Raw genomic sequence first — 14,421 nt, forward strand, 5'->3', positions numbered from 1 at the left:
CTACACACAGTTCTGTCCAAACAGCGTACAATAATAATAGATGATTTTCATCAAAGGTGATTTTAAGCTTGAAGTAACTGAACATAAATGCTTATTTTGTTCCTAAATATTATTATTTTATATTGGATTCTTAACTACGTGCAGTGATCTCTATTGAATAATGTTTAGATATTTGTGCAGGAATAACGTACAAGACAGTGCAGTGACTATTTGTCATGTCTATGTAAATACTCTTCTGGCCGACAGGTGGCAGTGCAGATGTTGTGGCGCTGGGACGTTTGCAGACTAATCAGCGAAGAAGTTCAGGAGCGAAAGTACGGTTTTAGTAAACGTTTCTCTCAACTCTTCAGGTACAAAATTATATTTCTGCTCACGTAAGTTCATATGTGTCGCTAAACATATATTCGTAATGTTTTTGATGTGCTTCTGTTATCAGTTCGTGCGCAGGAGGTGAAGTTAGCGACACACGTGCGAGGGGTCATGGTTTTTAGCGTGTAAAGATCTTTAATTTACGATGGATGAGATGCAGTCAGATTCACCTAATAACGTTGATGGGGAAAAGGTGAAGAAAAAGAGAAGTAAAACTACAGAGCAGCATGAGCTCGCTGAGAGTCCAGAGGAACAGACTGAGAAACGCCGTAAAAAGAAGAAGAAGAGGAGGAGAGACAGTAAAACTGAATCTGAGGATGATCTACAAACAGACACAGGCAAAAAGAAAAGGAGAAAGCTGGATAATGAAGGCGAGACTTCAGTGATGGATGATGGAGTCTCAGATCAGCATGAAGCACAAACACAAGAGCTCTCGGGTTCAAGTGAAGAGAAGACTTCGAGGAGATTGAGAACGAGAAAAACTGCGACACAGACAAGCTATGCAGAGATGACAGAAGAAGAACACACTGACACCGAGACAGAGCATGAGCATGAGGAAGCGCCAAACACGAGTGACGAGGAGAGCGACCCGCTTGATGCGGTGACCGGTGACGTTACTAGAACGCGCAAAACTCGCAAGATTCCAGTAGATTTGAAGCTCCTGGCTGAACTGAAAGAGTTTTGCCCAAATACGGCGATAGAATCCAGATGCGATAATGATATAAATAAAATGATCAGGTATGACCTGGCAAGATTCAGGGAATTCAAAAAACAAGGTAAGTTGATAGTGTTAAAACATTTACATTGTTTTTCGTGTATGTACGTGTATGCAGGGGCGAATTACAGGGGTGTTTAAGTGGGTCAGACTCCACTAATTAACGCTTGATCCTGTCAGAAGGGAGGGGGTGCCCTGCCCTTTAATAGTTAATTAGCTCTTATCTGTATCTTAAATAATATTACTAGTTTAAATAATGGATAACTTAAAATGCATTTGACCACCCCTATGATAGTCCGTACCATTGTGAATGCACGTTTGTGCCAAAAATATTAAACAAACGTAGTTAATTTTTTTATGAGGTGTGAGGGCATGCGACCTCACCTGTGTGTCCGACACAGAAGCATAAATCACCCTTAACAGAGCAGGATCAAGTGACTTCACACAAGGCAGGGAAAGTAAATAAAATATTAGACCTGAAAAAAATTGATCGATTATAGGTTCTGAATGTTGGTTTCGATTTCTGTTCGATTAATCGCCCAGCCCTAAGTAAACATGTCCATCTTAATAATTATAATACATCATTGACTTCTGCTGTCTTCATTAGTTGCAAAAACAGATTTCTTTACAACTTGAAAAGGACATATTTGGAGACATTTTCTGCTGGAGATACTGTTGTCCTAAAAAACAAAACAAAAACACGTAAACACAAATCTTACAGTAGGAACAGTATAACAGAAAATATTTGTGGTTTTTAAAACCGGGACTTTTCCAAACCGCAGTAAACCTCCAAACTGGTTATCGTCCCATGTCTAGTAGTGCAACAGGATTATGTTTGTTTGATTATTTTGTAAACCAACAATGCTGTGTGTAAACCATTATTTAAAACATTCATTCATTTTCTTTTTGGCTTAGTCCCTTTATTAATCTGGGATCGCCACAGCGGAATGAACCGCCAACTTATCCTGCATATGTATTATGCAACAGATGCCCTTCCAGCTGCAACCTATCTCTGGGAAACACCCATACACACTTATTAACACTCATACACTACGGATAATTTAGCCTACCCAATTCACCTGTACCGCATGTCTTTGGACTGTGGGGGAAACCGGAGCACCTGGAGGAAACCCACACGAACGCGGGGAGAACATGCAGACGCCACACAGAAACGCCAACTGACCCAGCAACCTTCTTGCTGTGAGGCGACACTGTGCCACTGCGTCGCCACATTTCTCCATTTGTCATTGAAATAACGCCGTATGGTAGTTGGTAGATTTGTGTAAAAGACCTGCCGCCACTGCTGGAAAAAATCCTAGAGGAAACACTGGTCTCTTTTCATAGTATGTTCTGGAATAAAAACACCACTGAAATTGCTTTTTTATTTCTTTCACCATAAAGTACACAGCTTCTAGAAGTCGCATAAGAGAATGTATATATATTATAGTAGTGTATTATAATATAAAATGTACATTTTCTGACTAATATATCATACCTAAGTTAAGAGTAGGGCTGGGCTGATAAACGGTATTATATCCAAGTGAAGTTTATTCATAAACTAGATTCGAGAGGATCACGTGCTTATGATTGCTTTCAGCCGGCCCCGCATTATTCAATTTATGATTCACCAATCAGACAATTCCTAAGCCACTACAAATACCCTCAGCAGCATATAACAGCTATCTTTGTTTTGAAGAATTCCACCCCTACTCCTCCTCTTTTCCTAGATGGGTGGCATGGTGGCCCAGTGGTTAGCAATGTTGCCTCACAGCAAGAATGTCACTGGTTCTAGTCCTTACTAAGCCAGCCAATGTTTCTGTGCGGAGTTTACTCATTCTTCCCATGCTCGCGTGGGTTTCCCGGTTTCCTTCCACCATCTAAAAACATCTAACTTAAGTTAATTGACTAATCCAAATCGGCACCATAAACATGCACCTTGTAAGTGAATATCCTATTGGAGCAATCACTATCTGTTTGTTAGCTACTACAGCAGGGGAGTTCCCGAGATCTACCTGAGCTTAAACACCCCTCTCGCCCTGCAATGGGAGGGAGCCCCGGGCTCAAGGGTCTTTTGAGCTCAGGGCTCTCTCTCGGGACAGCCTGCCAAATAAGCTTTAATACCAATCATCAGCTAAGTGTGAACTCTTGAATCACAATAAAATGTATGTCAATAACAATGCTAAGCTCTGGACTTTTTTACTCCATGTTGATCTAAGAGCCAATCACACAGCAGAAATGTGCCACAATAGAAATCTAAAAGTGTGTTGAGATTAGACATTTACTGAAAAATGATCAGCCGAAATGTTGTCATTTAGCGAACACTATAATTCTTGTGGATTTCGTTATTGTTAAGGTACTCTTAAATCTGGAAGCATCAACGATTTATATCGTTATCGTTCAATATGGAAAATAATTAACGAGATTGCATTTTTGCCACATCACCCAGCCCTAGTTAAGAACGACTCTTGTTATAAGTATTCTCAATATTTAATTAACTTATGTGTTTACCCTGTGTATGTTTATATATTACATTTTTCCTTATACTCTTTCAGGCATCGCACTGAGACGAGGAAGATTTTCTGAAGCAGAAAATGAGAGGTTAAGACAGAACGTAAGCGACCTTCTGGCCCTCACAAAAGTGAAAGATGCGGCCATGCTCTTTCATCCCAAACAGTTCCCACAAGCGCAAATGAAACTGGCCAAGTTGAAAAGAAAGTTCGGGTTTTATCAAAAGATTGGTGAGTGTTAAATGTTTATTGTGTCCCACGCTGCTATAAACACTACTAAGACGCACATATTTCACTAAAAAGTGAACATTGGTTTAGGGCTGTGACAATTTTTAACTACCGTGTTGGGCAGTCACCAACAACCACGATGTTGCAGTGGGGGTGGGTCAATTATGGTGTAAAATATCCGTGACAGAAGTTCACTCAATAGTGAAAATTCTTTCTGTCATTGATTACTAAGGGAGCTTTCACACCTAGACTTTGTTTCGAAACCTGTCCCATTTGCCTAGTTAGCGCGGTTCGTTTGGCATATGTGAAACCAGCAATCGCTCTCGGATCCTCACCAAATCAATCGATCCAAGATCGCTTGAATAAGGTAGTGTCGGCTTGATTGAAACGAACTCTGGAGCAAATCGATTGTAGTGAGAAAGCGATACGATCTGAGCCCGGTTATACCGCAGTGTTTTATGGATATGTAATAGGCATACGGCTATATGAAGAGAGAATTATGAGTAGGGCAGGAGGTCATTCCAGACATCTCAAGTGTCCTGGTTTCGGATGCTCCCGGATGCCCGCAAACGAGTGATAATGACCAATGTGGGGAGAGTTTACTTGCATGTGACTTGTTTTAGCTCTTTTGGTCCGTTTAGAAACTTTGCCATGTGAAAGCGAACCACACCAAGTGCAAAGAGCAATATTGTAACAATTTTAATCCCTGTTTCGGAACAAATGAATCGACACACAGGTGTGAAAGCACCCTAAGACGCCCCCTCAGTTATGACATTCTGGCGCCAGGCCTGCTATAGTAATACATTATTGTTTGTTTTGAGAAGAAACAAAAGCGAACAATATGGACACAATCTGTGAGTTTGGGCAGGGGTGGGGTTGTAGTATTTTTACGGGAAAGATTTTGGATTCCTTCTGAAGTTATTATTGTGAGATTTAAAGCACTAACATAAATGGATTCTACAATAAAAAAATATATACAATTTGGGCTGGGCGATAATTCGATATCGATAGTTATCACGATATTATATTTTTCGATAAAACGATGATGACAGTTCGATAATTGCTCGATAATATTTACGCACTATGCGTAGCGTTGCGCAAGCAATTTGCAGTCTGCCCTTCGGGATGCCGCACACCTTACAAGTTTACAGCCATACAGTGTTAGTTGTACTTAAGAGAGTAATAAAAAAAAAAGGGTAAAAAAAGGTCAGAGCCACAGACAAGAAACGTCACTAGACCTCATTCATGAGCTACGTTTTTTTTTGCTATCCGACACAAAATAGCAACGTGCACTGCAAACTGCAGACGACTCGTGTCATCAAAAACAGGCAACACCACAAGCCTGTTTCATCATTTAAAACAAGACCACCCTTATGAAGGTGCTAAGAAATTACAGACCTAAACAAGTGCTGGTAAACCAGGGCAACTACCCAGCAGAGTCTCATGTCATTTTTTTGAGGCCGTGCCTTAGGAGAAAAAACCCCTGAAAAGACAGACAAAAGATATGACAGACAACACAATCTCAAACACATCCCAATGAACACTTGACTCTACAGGCTGCATTAAGGATATTTACACTACAACATTTACACTAATAAAAACAATATAATAAAGTGGCAAATTGAAAGGATCAAACAAAAAAATTGTTAAACTCGAGTAAGGTGACGATAGTGAAGCCAAACAAAAGAAAGAAATATAACAAAACATTTCTAATTCATGAATAACCCCTTACCTCGCTAAAAACTGATGAAAAGAAAAAAGTCCTGCAAAAAGAATGCAGTGTTCCGCATTCTTCCCTATTCTAAATAAAATAAAATAAATAATCACCTCTTACCTGATGTCTTTAACAACACATTTTTTACGTGTTTGCAAAATGGAAGTCGTACGACATCTTCCCTATCCACCTTACTCTGAGAAAAGAGTGAACTTGAGGAGATAGGGTAGCTCAATATTGTCGGGAAAGACCCGAGCCAAAAAAAAAATAACATACAAATCAAATCTAAATAAAAATGAACAAAACTCACAAAATTTCTCAAAGTGGGCAAAAGTAATGCAAAATAATTTTACCCAAACGAAAGTTAAGCAAAAACAACGAAAATCATAATCATTTGAGCAAAATACACCAAAAACCAGATCAAAGGAAAAATCCCCGCGCGGCCGCGCCATCTCCGCCTCGCCTCCGAAACGTGGCCAGCTGCAGACTGCAGTAAATAATGCTAAGCTGACTCTCTGCTTTTTCACTGATCCACTGCCATGTCTTGCTATACACCTGCAACCGACCTGCAATTAGCGAATTATAATGTTTTTTTTATTACCCGACCCGCGGTTTATCCGCAGCGCCCGCAGATATAACCGCCATTTACGCATCACTAACGGGAGGAATCCGCGGATATAATGGAGATCTGCGCATAACTGGGTTTATGCGTCCCGCTATATGCGATGTCAGAGGGTGACTGCATAAGGTAAACTGCACACACTTGATGATGTAATGCGTGGACGTGTCTCACAGCGCAAAGCATAACTAAACCTTTACATGTCCATGTTTAATTAGTCATCGATAAGATCTATTGATTAATGTGTTATTGACGATCTATAGATCATCAAGTAATCGTTAGCATCCCTAAATAAATTATATTAAAGTATATTTCACCCTAATACATCCAAATTCATCCAAAACTGAAAATTCTGTGATCATTAACTCATCCTTACTTGTTCCAAACCGGGTTTATTATTATTATTTTTTTTTTCTGATGTTGAACAATAATATCCAATAACTTGTAATGTCTTTGGTTGAAAACTTGAACAGTAAATGCTGAATTGAGATTGTTCTTTTGTTTATTATTTTATTATTTATACTGTCAGACAGCTAAAACATTTAAGTAAATGTGTTAAATCAGCTCCACAAAGCGATTAGCATAGTGAAAATCTTATAAAATTAATAGATATAAAGATTTTTTGTTTATCGTGAAAAATATCGATATCGACTGATATGAAAAAAATTATCATGATGATTTTTTTTGCCATATCGCCCAGCTCTATATACAATTGTAGAACATTATATAGTGATGAATTAAGCATTTTGAGTGAAGTATTTCTTTAATAAAGACCTGAGTGGATATTGAACATTATAAGAAACTTTGCTGAGAATTTGACATTTTTGTTGCTCAATGAGGCTCTTCGTTTTTTTTTTTTTAATCAAAATTGAACAGCGGAAGGAATTCCCAGACCATGTCAATTTGTTTACATCCGTGGAAAGAAGATGTTTGATCACAGACATTATAAGGGAAAGTATGTAAAATATTATTCACACAGATCATATTATGGTTCTGGTTTTTAATTTTGTTCTGTACTTAACTGATTTCTTCCTTTTTCTCTCAAGTTATACAGAAGAAGAAGACAAAAGATTGCTAAAATACTACAAAAAGTATGGCCCGAAATGGGAGAAAATTTCTGAAAAGACAGGGCGAAGTTCTACATCCGTTTGTAAACGACTTCCACAAATTAGTTCTGGTAAGTTTTCTTCTCACAGTTTCACCTGTCAATTGCAATTTATTGACAATTAATCATAATAATGTCATCATTATTCATCACACAGTTAAAAGAAAGGGACCGTGGACTCCTGAAGAGGTGCAGAGGCTTTTAAGGGCTGTGCGTGAGCATGTTTTGTCTGTCCTGAAATCTGCAAACCCTAATAAGAAGAAACCAAAAAGAGTCAGAAGAGAAATACTGTACGAAAATTTGCCCTGGACCGCAATTGCTGCGAAAGTTGAAACTCGATGTTATAAGACATGCAGAGAAAAATGGTAAGAGAGCGCTTTTATACTGTTGATATTTTCATGCATTTCATCAGATTTTCGTTTTATATAATTAATAAATGATGTACATTCTTCTGATTTATTTTTTACCCTTTACCCTTAAGGATGTCCATACTCTCTTTGCGAATGTCCTCAGGGACTACATTTAGAGGAAAAGCAGGTCTGCTGGCCAGAATCAGACTCATTAAAGCGTAAGAGATCTTGCATTGCTTGCGTTAACTTCTTTTAATCTGCTTGAATTGTACTATTATAAAATCATTGTAAAATAATGTTCTGTTGACACAGGATGTATGAACTGCAAGTGGAGGATGCGGCGGATATTGACTGGGGAAGTCTCACAGTTGCTTTCGGGTGAGAACTACTTGATGAGTATATCTAGGACAATAAATCCATTATAGAACTTTTAGATATTTGGACTAGAAACAAGACAAAAATTTTAAGGAAGAAAAGCATTTTTTCCAGCAAACATATCAAAGGGCGCGTGTACAGTCACTGGCCACTTTTTAGGTGCACCTGTCCAACTGCTCGTTAACGCAAATTGCCAATTACATTGCAGCAACTCAATGTTTTTAGACATGTAGACGGGCGTTGCATCCGAAACTGCTTACTTCCATATTATAAAGTACGCTAAAATCAGTAGGCGAGCCAAGTAGTATGTCCGAATTCTTAGAATTCAAAAACCAGTATACGAGAAGTACCCGGATGACTTAGTACTTCCAACAAGATTCTGAAGTGCGCGTCCCAAGCATGCTACGCTATCCCATGATGCCCAGCGTGAGAATTCATGAATGGGAGTGAAGCGACGCCACTGACGCAGGTAGGTCACGTGACCATGACAAAATGGCAGATGTAGTACGTCTGAATTCCATTCATACTTTACACATTCATACTGTATAGAACGTCCTTTCTAATGGCCAAGTAGTATGTTTAAATTCAAATGTAGTACCTACTAAGTAGTAGGCGGTGTTGGACGCAGTCATGGTCAAGATGATTTCCTGCAGTTAAAACCGAGCTTTAGAATGGGGAAAAAGGGTGATATAAGTGACTTTGAACATGACATTGTTGGTGCCAGACAGGCTGGTCTGAGTATTTTAAAAACTGCTTTTCACACACAACCATCCACAGGGTTTACAGAGAATGGTATGGAATATCCAGTGAGCACAGGAGAATGGCCAGACTTGTTCGAGCTGATCGAAAGGCAACAGTAACTTTTAATAACCTCTTGTTACAACCGAGGTATGCAGAAGCGTTGACACCTTGAGCCTTGAGGGGACTGTACTGCAGCAGCAGAAGACCGGGTGCCTCTCCTGTCAGCTAAGAACAGGAAAATGAGGCCACAATTGGCACAGGCTCACCAAAATTGGACAATAGAAGATTGAAGAAATGTTGCCTGGTCTGATGAGTCTCAATGTCTGCTGCAACATTCAGATGGTAGGGTCAGAATTTGGCATTAAATTCTTAAATTCCAATTGAACCTTGTGTCAACACCACAGCGCACCTGAGTATTGTTGCTGACCATGTCCATCCCTTTATGACCACAGTGTACCCATCTTCTGATGGCTACTTCCAGTTGGATTAAGTGCCATGGCATAAAGTGTGAATCATCTCAGACTGGTTTCTTGAACATTACAATGAGTTCACTGTACTCAAATGGCCTCCACAGTCACCAAATCTCAATTCAATAGAGCACCTTTGGGATTTGTTGGAACGGCAGATTCGCATCATGGATGTGCAGTCAACATATCTGCAGCAACTGCGTGATGCTAGCATGTCAATATGGACGAAAATCTCAGAGAAATATTTCCAGTACCTTGTTGAATTTGTGCCACAAAGGATAAAAGCAGTTCTGAAGGCAAAAGAGGGTCCAACATGATACTAGTAAGGTGAACCTAATAAAGTTGCCAGTGAGTGTATATATAGATGCATTAGTTGCAGAATTTTAAAGCAGTTTAATGACTTTTTATTGTATAATGCATCATTCAATGTGACTGTGCATGACTTTACGGAGAGCTTTCCACATACTAACTGTGGTTTGTTTTAAGAACAGGCACTGCAACCAAAGTAAGAACAAATTGTTAAAATAGGTTCTTTTCTCATCCCATCAGTGGAAAAGATGTTTGGTGATTATGATTTCAGGATGATAACGCAGAGTAAGGACTGTTACAGTTGGTGCTTAATTTAAGCTGGACCTTGCTTGCTGGTCCTTGGTGTGCCTTCCGGTATTTATTTATTGGATCCGGCATTAACTAATGTGTGTGTGTGTGTGTGTGTGTGTGTGTGTGTGTGTGTGTGTGCGTGCGTGCGTGCGTGCGTGCGTGCGTGCGTGCGTGCGTGCGTGCGTGCGTGCGTGCGTGCGTGCGTGCGTGCGTGCGTGTGAGTGAGAGAATGTGAATGAGTGAGAGAATGTGAATGAGTGAGAGAATGTGAATGAGTGCAAGCGAAGGCTGTGTGATTGTATGTACACACGCATGGTGGAAGTCACCATGCGCAAGTTATAGCAAAAGTCACGTTTAACTATTGGCCCCTTAACAATATTTTCAGCCAATCAGCTTTCTTATGCGTACAATCACTCATTAGTTGGTGATTGAGCAGCGAAAATAAATAATGGCATAGAGGCCAGTCTAAATAATATTTGTATTTTTCAAATGGTAAAGCTGCAGTCAAGCTTATTTTTATTTTTAATAAAACGAGTAAATCTGATAATGAGCCTGATCAAAAGAACTTGAGAAGATGAAACTGCGCAAATGGATCAGGGAAGCGGGAGACAGAAGCAAAGCGATCTTAAGGCCCAATCCCAATTCTACCCCTTAGCCCTTCCCCTTACCCCTCGTTTTGTGCATTCACATCAAGGGGTAGGGGTGTCCCAATTCTCTTTAGCTTGAAGGCGTAGGGCTAAGGGGAAGGGGTGAATAGCTCTTCGAACAAAGAACTTTCAGGACCACACCCGAAACCAAGGGGTAAATAAAATTCCAGAATACACCAGCCACAACAGCAGATAGTTACACCCGGAAGTAAGGAGATCCGAATTTACAAATTTTAACAACAAACAAGCACATGTTTAATATATTCAGAACTGCAGACATGTTTTATACCGTCATGCTGTAAAAAACGATCTGTTATCCATAATCATACCTCCTGTAGAGCAGTCCCACAACATTCTGACACTCGATGACACTCGAATACCTTGTCAGTAATGTCTAGTGGCTGTCAATGAGCTTTTTACAGTGTCTGTTATACTGTTAATGCTGTTTTTGGTGTGTTTACATTGATGAATATGGCCACTGTGTTAAATGCACAGTATTACAGTCTTATTGTCACATTAGATCGTTATGATAACATAACAATGCCTTCAGTGATTTCCTGAAGATAAATACCAATAAATAACACAACTGGAATCACTACAGTTAAGAGTATCTGATCTCATATGATCCAAGAGATCGCGATGACATATGATGACGTGTGCATTTGCTGTAGTGGTGTCCCAACTCTCAGGGGTAAATTTTAAGGCCCTTCCCTTTCACCATTGGTTTTAAGGGGAAGAGGTAGGGGTACAAAAATAGAATTGTTGGGTATCTGGACTCTTCTTGAAGATTAGACTGAGTGAGTCATTTAATTATTATTTTCACTTGGCACATAATTGTGAAGCGAGCTGAATAGAGATTTTTCAAGAGATTTATGTTTGTAGCTGCATGTTTTTATCCACGATGACTGACATATAATGTTATACGACACAAAATAAGAAAAGACAGTTCAGAAATGTGATGCTCTTCTTTTGCGCTATCGATGACGTCATGTTTTGGGATAACGTCTGTGAACTTGTGTGATGGACGTCGGTCACAGTAACTTTTATTTCCTGGTTTTCTTACAGCTTTTCTTCAGTAAAGGCAAACCAACACAATGACATGGCCAGCAAACAGTCCAGGTTTACATCCAATTGAGCAATTCTGGTGGGCTTAGCCAATGACAAAAAGCTCCTATTTGCAAATCTGATCTGTCAACTGCTATTTGAGAAAGCTGGAGCCAAATTGATGCAGAATATTGTTATTCATTAGTTAGGTCTATGCAATTATTTTTAAAAAAAGTTTGTGGAGTTTGCATGTTCTCCCAGTGTTCATGTGGGTTTCCTCTGTGTGCTCTGGTTTCCCCCCCTCTCCAAACATGTGCTGTAGGTGAATTGGATAAACTAAAAGTTGGCAGTAGTGTGCGAGTGTGAATGAGATGTGTATGATTGTTTTCTACATAAAACACATGCCTGAGTAATTGGCAGTACATTGCACTGTGGTGCGACCCCTGAAAAAATCAGGGACTATGCAGAATAAGTGAGGGAGTGAGTCTGTGTTTTAAGGCATTTTTGTTGTGTTAATTTGCTGTAAATTAAATAATTTGACTGAACAATCTTAAGTGTGGTGATTCCATAATTTTTGGCAGGGGTTGTAGATGAGCAATTATATAATGAGTTAATGAAGCCATGAAAAATGGCATTTGAGCACAGTTAAAGCCATTTCCACTGAGTTGTATGGTTGGTATACTTCTGTGGCTGTTTTTTCACTGGGTGGTACAGTGTGGTACGGGTGCCAGTGGTACCTTTTTAGTGGGTGTGGTGTACGATGAAGTTTTAGTCGAAGTCATTCTCGCTCGAGGAAATGTCTACAGTAAAGCTGTACGGGTCGTTCACATATCATGTGAGAAGCACTTCTCACAAAACAGATGCTTTATATACATAAATACTTGTGTATAAATGTTCATTACTAACCTTTATATGAACAGGATTTGGTAGTTGGTGTCCTTTTGGCAGTGGAAATGCAGGCCTGATGAAGGTGGTCAGTATTGTGCTGTATTGTACCACTCAGTGGAAACAGGCCATTAACTGACACTTATTCCAGTTCCCTGCAAAACTAGAATAAAGCCCCTGCTTGTTCAGGCGCACTCATGATGTTGGTGGTTTAAACATGCTCGGCGTCACTTTTTGTGGTTTGTGTCTCACAGAAATGTCCCTCCAGCACATGTTCAAAAAATGTGGCACAAAATGAAAAACTACTATGTGCCAGATTGGAACAGCAGGAGTTTTAAAGGTTGGTTTTTTGTTTTATAGATGAACCACTGCTTTCTTTTGTTTTGCATAGTACACTTTATAGATGGACACTCAAGGTAAATTTGTTTGAATGTTTTGAGACTCTTTTAAACAGCTTGATATCTCAGAAGATTTCTGGTGTACAATTAAAACAAATAGTGCATGCAGTGACTGGAGCTGAATTGCTTTCTTTTATTGCATGTCTGTGTTGTGTTTTCAGACAATGTCTCACATCTCCACAACGACATTTTGCCGTGCCTCGTGAGAAGCTGCAAAGGCTTTGATGTCAATGCGGTCCAGGTAGAGCAGAAGGAACTATTCCGGCTATCAAAAATTTTTAAGGACATTAAGGAAGAAAGCCAGGACATTGAGGAAGATGATCAGGACATTGAGGAAGAAAGCCAGGACATTGAGGAAGATGGCCAGGACATTGAGGAAGATGGCCAGGACATTGAGAAAGATGGCCGTGATGGAGATGAAGAGACTGGCGAGCAGGAGAACAACAGCTTTAATCAATAGTGAGCAATCGGTCACGGTCTCCAAATGATTTAAAGAAAAGAAGTTGTACATAGTTTTTATAAATTCTTTTTATTTTTGGGTTTTACAATGGAGCAGGAAATAAACTGAATCTGTCAAAGGTTTCTGAGTTTTTAAAGGTTTTCTGGACATCTAGTTTTTCTAAAAAAGGGTTCAAACATGGGTGATAGAGGTAAACAATGGGAGGCAGCACACAGTGGCAGCATTTAGTCATCTTGGTGTAACATTAGATCAATCCAATTACATTTTCAGACGAGCCGTGGCCCGATGCAGTGGGTCAGAACTTCATGGTCATGTTCCCACCCCAAGAGTCAGCCTGTGAATGTGAGAAATTCAAAGCTCTGCTTCACTGTAACAATAGGGGTCCTCTTATCCCTACTGGCAGGATCTGATTTGATATTTGGCTGCTAGATTGAGAAACATAAAGAGGTACATGATTAGTAAGGGATAACTCCATAATATCACTATTTGGGATCGAGATTCGAGCATGAAATCAATAGCTTTTTTATTGCTCGTGTTATTTATAAACTATTAAATGCATGATTGTCAGTATTAATCAGAAAGAACAAAAGCAGATCACAAATTTGTTCAGTGTTTCTTCAGTCCAACTGCTCTGCTGATATGAGGTTGACGAGTCTGGTCGTGGCCCCAGGCGGAGACTTCACTGTACCAGTGAAATAATACAGCAGAAAACATCTTTCAGTTACCAAAGCAGGATGTCTGAGGGGTCTTCAAAAGTATTCAAAGTTGATAAATCAATGTTGAGAAATTTAAGACCCTTATAACAGTATAAAAAAGTCTTAAATGCTGCTTTGCAAGGTGTTAAATGATATATCATTTTTGATTATGCAATGTATGGTTGTACGCTAAAGTTTGCCTGAATTAAATCTATCAGTATGCTGTGTAGTTTATGAAATCATCACATGTTTTACACAGCAGATGCCCTTCCAGCTGCAACCCATCTCTGGGAAACATTCATACACAGTTATTCACTTATACACTACAAACAATTTAGCTTATTCAGTTCACCTGTACCACATGTCTTTGGCCTGTGGGGGAAACCCACGCGAACGCAGGGAGAATATGCAAACCACACAGGAATGCCAACTGACCCAGCCAACGCTGGAACCAGTGACCTTCTTGCTGTGGCTCAACAGCACTACCTACTGTGCCACTGCA

The 14,421-nt window shown here is 39.6% G+C and overlaps 1 protein-coding gene across 7 annotated transcripts; it reads left to right on the forward strand.

Annotated features, from left to right (window-relative positions):
- The first annotated feature begins 238 nt into the window (after positions 1-238).
- ttf1.1 (transcription termination factor 1, tandem duplicate 1) lies at positions 239-13,346 on the forward strand. 7 transcript variants are annotated; one of them, NM_001366753.1, is given in 11 exon segments: positions 239-350; positions 437-1,145; positions 3,637-3,822; positions 7,029-7,107; positions 7,199-7,329; positions 7,415-7,622; positions 7,739-7,825; positions 7,920-7,985; positions 12,621-12,706; positions 12,926-13,071; positions 13,114-13,346. In NM_001366753.1, coding segments are annotated over 10 exon segments (1,731 nt in total). In that variant the 5' UTR covers positions 239-350; positions 437-514; the 3' UTR covers positions 13,225-13,346.
- The last annotated feature ends 1,075 nt before the right edge of the window (positions 13,347-14,421 follow it).

Source organism: Danio rerio, chromosome 5 (assembly GCF_052040795.2).
Source record: "Danio rerio strain M-AB ecotype USA chromosome 5, GRCz13ab, whole genome shotgun sequence".
Classification (NCBI taxonomy): domain Eukaryota; kingdom Metazoa; phylum Chordata; class Actinopteri; order Cypriniformes; family Danionidae; genus Danio; species Danio rerio.

What these genes read in the sequence shown, in the direction of transcription:
- ttf1.1 (XM_087251361.1), top strand. Translation starts at nt 515, where the DNA reads ATGGATGAGATGCAGTCAGATTCACCTAATAACGTTGATGGGGAAAAG. An exon ending in AGTCTCACAGTTGCTTTCGG is followed by an intron (nt 7,986 to 12,620) that starts GTGAGAACTACT and finishes TGTGTCTCACAG; the next exon opens with AAATGTCCCTCCAGCACATG. An exon ending in GAACAGCAGGAGTTTTAAAG is followed by an intron (nt 12,707 to 12,925) that starts GTTGGTTTTTTG and finishes TTGTGTTTTCAG; the next exon opens with ACAATGTCTCACATCTCCAC.